The 10,070-nt window shown below is 34.3% G+C and overlaps 1 protein-coding gene across 2 annotated transcripts; it reads right to left on the reverse strand.

The window, feature by feature from the left end:
- Positions 1-2,588: 2,588 nt before the first annotated feature.
- On the reverse strand, positions 2,589-10,070 carry LOC145567646 (E3 ubiquitin-protein ligase APD2-like). 2 transcript variants are annotated; one of them, XM_081626980.1, is made up of 10 exons: positions 9,646-10,070; positions 7,720-7,826; positions 7,429-7,554; positions 7,145-7,235; positions 6,754-6,828; positions 6,551-6,633; positions 5,216-5,362; positions 4,536-4,602; positions 3,867-4,173; positions 2,589-3,073 (listed from the first exon to the last, which is right to left on the reverse strand). In XM_081626980.1, the coding sequence occupies exons 1-10, from the start codon at positions 9,929-9,931 to the stop codon at positions 2,998-3,000; spliced, it is 1,365 nt and encodes a 454-aa protein (XP_081483106.1). In that variant the 5' UTR covers positions 9,932-10,070; the 3' UTR covers positions 2,589-2,997. The 2 variants fall into 2 exon arrangements, with proteins under 2 accessions (XP_081483106.1, XP_081483105.1); XM_081626979.1 differs by having other exon boundaries at positions 4,530-4,602; positions 9,646-10,069.

Here is a 10,070-nt window from a genome sequence, read left to right on the forward strand (position 1 = left end):
AAATAAATAAATAAATAAAAAATAAAAAATTAAATCATTATTTTGGTAATCATGAATTATTGATATTAGGTCAATTATAACAACAATAATGAATTTTAATTAAATTTTTAATTATAGTCATGCCCTGTTCACTTCACCTTAAAAAAAAAAAATAAAATATTGAGTAAAAATAATTTCAGTTCAGTAAAAATAATTTTAATTCAGTAAAAATAAGTTAATGGGGGGTCGGGCGAGAGAATAAGGGGTTGGACATTAGAGACTGAAAAAGAGAAATCGTTAGGGACGAACTTAACTTTCCTAGTCTAATAATGAATTTTTTTCATGTTATTTTTGATAACCTTCTATTTTTAAATTTTCTGTTTACTGAATTGCACAAAAAAAAAAAACAAAAAAAAAATAATTAAATCATTTTTTGGGTAATCATGAATTATTGATCTTAGGTCAATTATAACATTAATAATGAATTTTAATTAAATTTTTTATTATTTAAAAAAATAATATTAAGTAAAAATAATTTCAGTTCAATAAAATAATTTTAATTCAGGAAAAATAAGTTCATTTCAGCAAAAAATTTCAGTTCAATAAAATTCGGTAAACTTAAAGAACAATTATAAAAGAAAATCAGTTAAAATAATTTCAATTCAGCAAAAATAATTCCAGTTCAGTAAAATTAATTTCAGTTCAGTAAAAATAATTTAAGTTCAGCAAAAATAATTTCAGTTCATTAAAAATAATTTCAGTTTAACAAAAATAAGGTGAAGTAAACGGGCCTTTAGTTTTTTCTTTTAACATAAAGATCATTTTTAATTTAATTTTTTTTTAAAAAGTCGCCCCCACAAGCTGAGCCACCTTCCCTGGCTTCCCCGGCCCTACCCACAGCGGCCTAGCCTAGCCCCACTTACCGTCCCACTGCCCCTCCCCTTTCCTTTGTACCACCATCCCCTCTTCCTAAAAGTCCCCCTCCCTTACCTTCAAAAAACCCTAGAAAACCCCTCCCCCACCCCTGAAAACCCCCAAATTGCTCCTTCCCCCACCTTTTATTTGGTGAGGTATAGAGCAGTAGTTTAGTTAGTTAAGGTCAAAAAATACACTCTTCATATTTGATTAAGAAATTTCAATTGCTCATAATTAGAGTGATTTTCATAGAAGTTGTTGAATGTTAAAAACTTTACTGATAGAAGGAGAAATAGAGATTGAAGTATTGTGTAGTAGAAATATATTTTTCACTGCATCAGTTTACAACTGTGAACTTGCCCTTTTATAGGCAAAGTTTTACAATATTAAAACTAGCATTGTTGTACTTAAAAATGTAGTAGGTTACATTGCATTAACCAGTTAAAAGACTACATGCATATGAATTTCAATTAACTTTGTATTTTTCTCAACATTGATGCGGGGCTTGTTTACATTGCCACTTTATGCTACTATTCCCTACCTACTGTTCGTGTCATAACTTTTTTTTTTCTTTTTTTACTAGTTCGCAATAAAACCACTAATGCGGGGCTTGTTTGGCATTGTTTTTTTTTTTTTTTTTGAAAACAAAAAACCAAGAAAAATGTGTTTTCTTTTTCTAATGTCAGTTTTCAGAATTATCATGATTTTAATAGGTTTGACTAATTTTTTTTATTCATTATATGACATATATCATATGATTGAAAAATAAAAAAAGAAAACCACAAGGATGTCAAAAGAACCATAAATTAAAGGTAAAACCGCTAAGAATTAGCAGTTTTAATTATTTTGTTTTGTGTATATGAGTTTTAAGTAAGTAAACCGCGCACTAATATATTTATTTTTTGAACAAGGTAAACCACTAATTCAATTAGCTGTTTTATTTTTCTTACAAAAAATTAGCCGATTTTTATGATGACATGGACGGTATGTATCGAATTTTAACAAAAACTAGCATATTATTGAAATTTATAACTTTTCTAACCCTATTCATGGAAATCACTCATAAAAATTGCTAAAAAAAATAAAATAAATAAAATAAAAAAACAAAATCACACAATTAGACCCCGTTCACTTCATCTTAAAAAAATAATATTTAGTAAAAATAATTTCAGTTCATCAAAAATAAGTTCAGTTCAGTAAAATTAATTTCAATTCAGTAAAAATCAGTAATTGTAAAGAAAAAATATAATAAATAATCAGTAAAAAATAATTTCAGTTTAGTGAAATTAATATCAGTTCAGTAAAATTAATTTAAGTTCAACAAAAATAATTTCTTTTCAGTAAAAATAATTTCAGTTTGGCAGATTAGCAAAAATAAGATGAAGCGGACGGAGCCTTACACAAATTTTTATCAAAATTTCCTATATACCATCCAAGTTCAAAACAAAACCACTAGTCAGGTAAAATAGTTATAACCCTTTTCTAATCACCTGGAATCAAAACCGTAGATCCATCTCCTATTCCAATTAGAACCTTACTCACCCATCAACAGTTTTGCAGCGATTAATGTCAAGTTAGGGCAGTCTCTTAATGTAAAATTGTTTGTCATTACACTTTGTTACTCCTTGAATCTTTTTTCAGGACATGCCTCAATTCTACTGTAGTTTTACAATGAAATATTACAAGAGCGTACATTTTGAATTTTTGACATATACAATAATTATACTATCCAGGTCTGTACACAAGAGGAGAGAAAATTACAGGAGGGAAGTTGGCGAAGGTTAGACTATCTAGAGAAGCCAACTGAAAAGCAGTTGTATTCTTCACCCTGCCTAGTGACCCCAACAATGATTTACATGTATCTGTTCATATCTGGACTACAATGACATAGTACAGGTACGGTAAATGGTTAAACCAGAAAAAAATACGAAGGCTTGACCATTCACCCAAGAGTGCCCTATATATATAAGTAATTGATGCATTCCCAATCGATGGCAATGTAAGAGGCTAAAAACATCAGCTCTCAAACTGGCCAGCTACAACCCTCCACAGAGAGAGCGATATAGAGATGGAGAACTGAGAGATTGTATGTTACTACTAACATCAGACGGTGTATATTCTTCTAACTTTTTTCATCTTGCGTCGACAAATAGGGCAAGTACCGGCAATTTCAGCGATTCTGAGAAAATGGACAAAGCATAGAATAAAATTCATTTTCTTAATGGAAATCAATCAGATAGCTAGCACATATCCAATAAATATACCCTAGCAAAAGATGAAAATGCAATGAGATCATAGTAACGAGTATTGCCCTTACTGTAAATTCCCCGCGCCACCCCCCCCCCCCCCCCCCAAAAAAAAAAAAACCCCCCACCCCTGTTCGCACAAAAATCTTGCATTCACAAAGTAAACCTAATACGGTTGGTGAAGCTCAAATTAGCCATTCTACCTTTTTATTGACTCTAGAGATGTAAATATAGGACGTATCAAGTACAGCTAGTATAATTATCATCCAAATTATAATTTTCTTTATTATATCTGTGTCTTCATAAGCAGCTCAGCTTCCATTATCTTACCGCTTAGTCGCTTACTAGCTTAATAACACAGACACAGATAAATGGCAAACAGGCTCCTAGATTTACTAAGTCTCCAATTAGCTCATTGCTTACAACTAGAATCACAGAACAATATTAAGAAATGGTCCAGCTTCCCAGCCCACTCAGTCTCTTGTTAGCCCTTTACCTTTTCCAATAAGCACAAAAAATGGAGAGGTTGTTATATACACCCGGGTGTACCGTACACCCTTGAGTATTTGTGTTTTATTTTGATGATTATTTTTCATTTTATCATCAAATGAAGAACAAAAACTAACCTTAGGTTAGTTGGGTGTACGGTACACCCGGGTGTACATAACAAATTCTACAAAAAATGTAGTAAAGCAAACAGGAAAACATAGAAAAACGAGCATATACCTTATCCCACAAGTAAAACAAGTGGCACAGTGGCCACAAGGAATGAAAAAGCAATCTTTAGGTGCATCAAAACAAATAACACACAGTCGCCTACATCCTTCTTCCAAGTCCTCTTGGGCTTCCTCATCATTTTGTGAACCAGAATCATATGAAGAACCCAAGCTAGAGATTTCATCATCTTTCTGAGACAACAAGGGAGCTCTCTCTGATCCCAAGTCACCTGATTGGCTTTCAGTAGATTCTTCCATGTTACGTCTGATCCTATTCAAGAAGTTGAATGCCCATAACATGATCGAAGTCATCCCACCTGCATTTACAAGCACCAGAATTTATGATTTACTCCAGCAATACTAATTTACAATGTTTCTTTTTTTTTTTTTTGGTTTATGAACAATAATCCTCAATTAAAGGATATTCAAAAGCTATAATTCAAACAACAAATTGCCATTCCTTTCTTTTGGTTTATGAACAATGATCCTAAATTAAAGGATATACATAAGCTATAATTTTCTAAGCTTCACATTTTCAATTATTATTTACAAAAGAAAAGGCCAATAGAACAAATAGTCAAATTTATCTTTTATTATACAACTTAGTGTCAACATATTCTCATAGCACATAGCAATCTCTATTATGACAACTGAAGAAAAAGATGAATTCTACCTATACCAAGAAAATAAGTCATCCAGCGCGGTTCATAAGACAGTTTGACATACTCTCTGTTGTTTTCAACACCCTGCAAGCATACCCATATGAACAGAAAATATAAATTAAATAGCTTATAGATCACCATTCCATGAAAAATCATACATCAACGCGACAATCAACACAATCCAAAAATGCATGATGTGAATACAGCTTGTTTAATTCAAGACCTATAAAGGAAGAAGCGAACTAGCCAAAGCCAGAGTATCTAGAGGTATTTTTCTAGAGTCGAGTTCATGGAGCATATTTTATTCCTGCCAACTCCAATTAATTCTAAGTTGGAGTAATGTAGAGTTGAGACAAAACTAAGAATCTAGGGGGTTTAGGCCGAGTAAAATTGAATACATGTGCATATTAGTATTGGGAAGATGTTTCTTACTGTAGTTACTATAGTTATTGATATTACTAATGTTCCCATTAACTTTCTGTTAGACAGTTGCTATTTCCACAATTGACATGATTTACTTGCCTGTTAAATATTCTCAGCAGTTGGTATTGCACTCCTTAAATCAGCCATCTAAACAATGAGTGATATAAGCATGAACACCTATTAATTATAGAAGGATAATAGAGAGGAAAGCTACTCAAAGACAGTGCCCCTCACTTGCATAGACATAAGTACAACTAACAAAATAAGCCCTCACCTCTAATGGTCCTGGAGTAGTCAACAAAGCAGCATTTCCACCTGGGAAAGGAATCTTTAAATTGCACCAACCTTGAGTCAAATTACACTTGTAGTACGAAAATTCAGTGTTATGCATGGAAGATAGTATTGTGAGATTCAGTTCGACCTGTTTAGAAAAATGACAGCAAAGCAATTCAAAACGTCAACATTACTCTCAAAGTGACACAAAGAGAAACTCATCACATACAGTGAAACATTAAAACCAAAGCCAAGGTAGAATGTTTGCTTGTATGTATGTGCCAAGAACTAGCAGTAATCCTTTCAATTAGTAAGGACAAGTTACGAAACATATTCTGACATTTTGACTTCAGGCACTCCCTAGTACAATATGTATCTGGCACATTGACTTCTAGTTGAGCATAGTACTGTATTAAGACTACCTAAATTTTCTAATGATGTTGAAATTACTCCAAAGTCCTTGTACAAATTTTCACTCTCAGTGTCACAATAACCAATGTGGCCATTGGATTAGGAGAGATCTAACGATTGAGAGTGGATGTGCATCGATTTGGAATACTATTGGCATTTAAAATCCCCCTCATACAAAAGGTGCACAGAATAAGTTTTTAACCTATTCTTTATACTTAAGCAAAAGGATTATTAGTATGTGAACATTTGACCCTCATTGATTGTTGGGAAATTTCATGACACAGGAATTTGGTTCGTGATTTTAAATATCTAAGGGCTTGTTCATTATTGTTTGTGCTTCCAATTTCACAAAAATATGGAAACCGGAAAAGTAGTTTCCACTTTTTTGTTGTTGTTTTCAAAAGTTACATGATTAGTATTAGTATGACTAAGTTTCAGCACACAGCCTATATCACATGAATTCTAATTTCTAAATACCAATAACTAGAAACTAACAATGAAGTCAACGATACCAAACGAGCCCTATGCTTAGGCCTTCGGGTATGAATATGGAGACAAATTAGGTCAGTGATTAAACTTTTCAAACAATGACTGCATTCTCTCCTTTGAGAAAGTAAACCAGCATTTTGTCACATAACAAAAATGAAGCTTCAGTATAGTACACTGCCTTTCTCAACTGGCACGGCAGAATGACATTGCTAAGGCTGTTAAAGCAAATCTCTTAGTATTCAATGGTTACACTCTGTTAATGACTTACAAATCAAGGCATTTAAGAAAAATGTAAATATCATAGATTTAAGCCTTATTTAGATGAAAATATAGAAAATTCTACAGCAGCAAGACAACAAAATGTCAAAATCCATGTCTAACAATAGAGAAAAAGGGCATGTTCTCTTAGAGTAGATTAATAGGAAAAAAAAAATACCTCCACATCTTCAGAGTTAAGATTTCCAACAGCAACATAATAGTCGTAAGATCTTAATATATCCTGCGTGATAGAACCACTTCCTGAAATACAAGAGCTGGTCAACATAAGACTAGCTTCAACTTGCAAGTCAAGGTTAAACCATACGGATTTGTAAGTGCATGTGGAGTCTTAAAACGGATATAACCAAAACCAAATCTTACCACGTATGACATTCCATGACAAAGTACCATCTGAATATGAAGGATCCTCCAACCACTCAGCAAGTCCTTCAATCCCTGAAACATAAGAGATTAATAATTGAATCTTTTATGCCTTCTCTACCCAAACACATTTTCTCTTTCCCTATCTTAAGGTGAGATGCCCTGATATTTATCCTAACTAAATAGTATTTCCCTTCGAGGAGCTTCTAACCCACTCCCGCCATTCCGCCAATACCTCTCCTAAACTTTTTTTCCCCCTTATTTCCCCTCAGAATAACCCAGACTAAAAAATGAGAAAGTGAAGTGCATAGATAACAACGAGTATGTTTAATGCAGAAAATTTCTTCTAGCAAAATCCAGATGAAATAAACCTCAGAAAATATAAACATACCTTTTGCTACTATGAGCAACAAAGAAGATGAGCTTTCCACATTGTACGATATATTGATCTGAGACCCCTTATTCAAGTAATATATCCATTCCTAGAGAGTTGAATGAAAGAAAATGAAGCAAATTATAAAGTCGGTCCAAAACTCAAAAGTAGCAGACATACAGCCAAAACTTAAAAGAATGATGAGGGGAGCTCGAATAATGGTCGTATCAAAAAGTGGAAGAATGGACTAAATCACACTGGGGAAAAAAAAGAGAGGGGGGGGGGGGGGGGGGGCGCCATGCCTTGTGAGACTCCGGTTTAATAGAAGTATTCACAGATTCAGACCAGATCTTAGTGATCTCTAGTGGAGGATTTTCATAGAACCCATAAAGCACAGGAGCAACCTTCATATGATTTGATGTTTCCACCTAATAATACATAAACATAAAAATCATAAGGATAAAAAAGTAGCTCTATTTCTGCAGAGCATGCACTTGAGCAGAATTCAGAAGTCGAATGGAGACAAAAATAAAAATAGAAAAGCTATAAGATCTCTTTTCAATATAGAAATGCAATTATGTATGTATGTTTACCTTTACAGTATGTACAAATAAGGGGTTAGCCCGTAATAGAATGGAGCTATATGGGCCAATTTGTAAATTTTCCGATCCAAAAATACCCAAAATGAGTGTCATAGACACTGCAAGAAAGATGACGTTTAGTCAATTGGCATGTGAGATAATATAAAACCAGGGGTTTTGTGAATTTCAGTCTGCATGATTGAATGCAACCTCCTCAAAACAACAGGAAATATTGGCAACATATACAAACACAGATTAAAAGATGGAAGAAAATGTGCATCAAAAACAGATTAAAAATTTTTGACACGAAATCTAGAAACTGCTGACCATGCCTGCATCAATTTACTCTCTTCAAGTTTAAAGCTGTTCATTCTTCATGAAATTATTTAAGTAATGTAAGGGAGGTTTTGAGATTATCAGGTGAACCCAGTCTTAAAAAATTGCATCAACAAAAAAAACTATGCTTCTAGCAATGGAAATGCAAAGCAATTTTAGTTTTGGCAAATTATAGTGAGACATACTCCCTCTCCCCCTAAATACATTTCCCATTTGCTTTTCGAAAAGTCAATTTTAATTTGCCCATAAATTCTTGCTAGTACAATTTGGGTGGGGAAGAGGGGGGGGGGGTTCACGTAGGATATTCTCGTGTATACAATCAAATTATCAACTTTTTATAACTTCTATGAGTTTATCAATAGGTAATTAAGAAGACTGATGGTCAAATATGTGTCTTGAAAACTGTACAAAAAAGCAAACGGAAAATGAATTTAGGGACTGCAGAAGTAATATAATGACAGGGGCATGCCATCTATGTACCAAATGAGGGCAAAGGACAAAAAGGTATGCCATATTGCCATTAAACTATCAAACATTAAATACCATAGCCTATTCTTGACTCCAACTATACAAAATCCTTGGGGGGGGGGGGGGGGACCTCTAAATCTTGACAAAAGGTGGGTATACTCTCAAATTCCATTAAATTCTTTCTATCCAACTGCACCACCAATTCACCCTCAAGAGCAACTTAAAATAGTCTATCAAAAACTCTTTTCCACCTGTCGTACACTCATACCTCTTTCAAAACAAATGGAATCATAGCCCTCTTGATGAGCCTACTTTGTATGTCTAGCAAGCAACGGCAATTTAATTATAGCTCTTACATCCAAGTGAGCCTAATTCATATGGCTGACAAGAAAAGGCAGTTTAATTATACATCTTATGTCCAAGTGAGACTATCCATATGCCTGGAAAGCAAAGGCATCCCAGGGCCCACAGGTCTACAAGCGGGGTCAACACAGACTTATTATAGCTCACAGCTTTACATACTTCTGATTGACAAAGATGCATCTCTCTTTTTTTTTTCTTTTTTTTTAAGACCTACTTTCCAAATTGAGAAAAAAACTCATCAAACTTAAATGTAATGTTTTTAACTCTTATATCATGCTTCTTGAATTTTGCTATCATGACTTGCATGAATGAATACTTGCCAAAATCCTAGAGTCTACACTCTACAGAATCCTAATTGGCCTGATTTTAAGTTTTGTAAAAGTCCTACACTCTCCTACTCTAGTTTGATACATGAAAACTTCATCTCATGGCCTTAAAACAGGCTTCCTCGACTAGGCGACTAGGCCTTCAAATTTTTCAAGAACATACAGTCCTTGGCTGATTTCTTCTCTCATTTCTAATTGAAATCCCATACTTTTTACCCTCTTCTAAACAAAATTAATTGTCAAAAACCAAATCAAGTAACTATTCCGGGGATTACGAGCTAAATTCCCATTGCTCAGCAATGCAATGCCTCAAAAAACTATCAGCAAGACAACAATCCAAAATCGCAATTGAAATTTAACAAATTACACACAAAAACAACACAATCAACAACATCAAACAAACCAACTAATGAAAAAATAACAAATAAAGGAATAAAGGAATTACCAAAGAACCAAAAAGTTAGAATAACGATAACGCAAGACAAAGTATCATCACCAGGCGGGTCCTCCATCCCCGGCGACGACGACAACCGACGCTGAACAGGCCGAACACGATACGACATACTTGATTGCTGCCGCATAAGCTCCGGCGAGGACTCCACTTCTCTCTCCTCATCGGAAAAAACTTCCGGCAACCTCGTAGGAAAACCGGACGACGTCGCCAAGGAAGTCGACGGACCTTCGTCCGCCGACGGAGGCGGTGACAACGAGGTCGAGGATGTTGCCGCCATTAAAGGAGGTAAATTATAAACCCTAGGAGAGAGAAAATTGGAAGAAAAGGGGGGAGATTTAAGAGGAAATGGAAGAAGAAAGACGAAAGACTTTTTGCGTGTTGGTGGGAAGTTCTTCGGTGGTCTTCTGTTGAGATTG

Source organism: Chenopodium album, chromosome 11 (genome assembly GCF_948465745.1).
Source record: "Chenopodium album chromosome 11, dcCheAlbu1.1, whole genome shotgun sequence".
Classification (NCBI taxonomy): Eukaryota; Viridiplantae; Streptophyta; class Magnoliopsida; order Caryophyllales; family Amaranthaceae; genus Chenopodium; species Chenopodium album.

What these genes read in the sequence shown, in the direction of transcription:
- LOC145567646 (XM_081626979.1), bottom strand. Translation starts at nt 9,931, where the DNA reads ATGGCGGCAACATCCTCGACCTCGTTGTCACCGCCTCCGTCGGCGGAC. An exon ending in TTAACTCTGAAGATGTGGAG is followed by an intron (nt 5,363 to 6,550) that starts GTATTTTTTTTT and finishes TTTTCTAAACAG; the next exon opens with GTCGAACTGAATCTCACAAT. An exon ending in CTACTCCAGGACCATTAGAG is followed by an intron (nt 4,603 to 5,215) that starts GTGAGGGCTTAT and finishes GTATGCTTGCAG; the next exon opens with GGTGTTGAAAACAACAGAGA.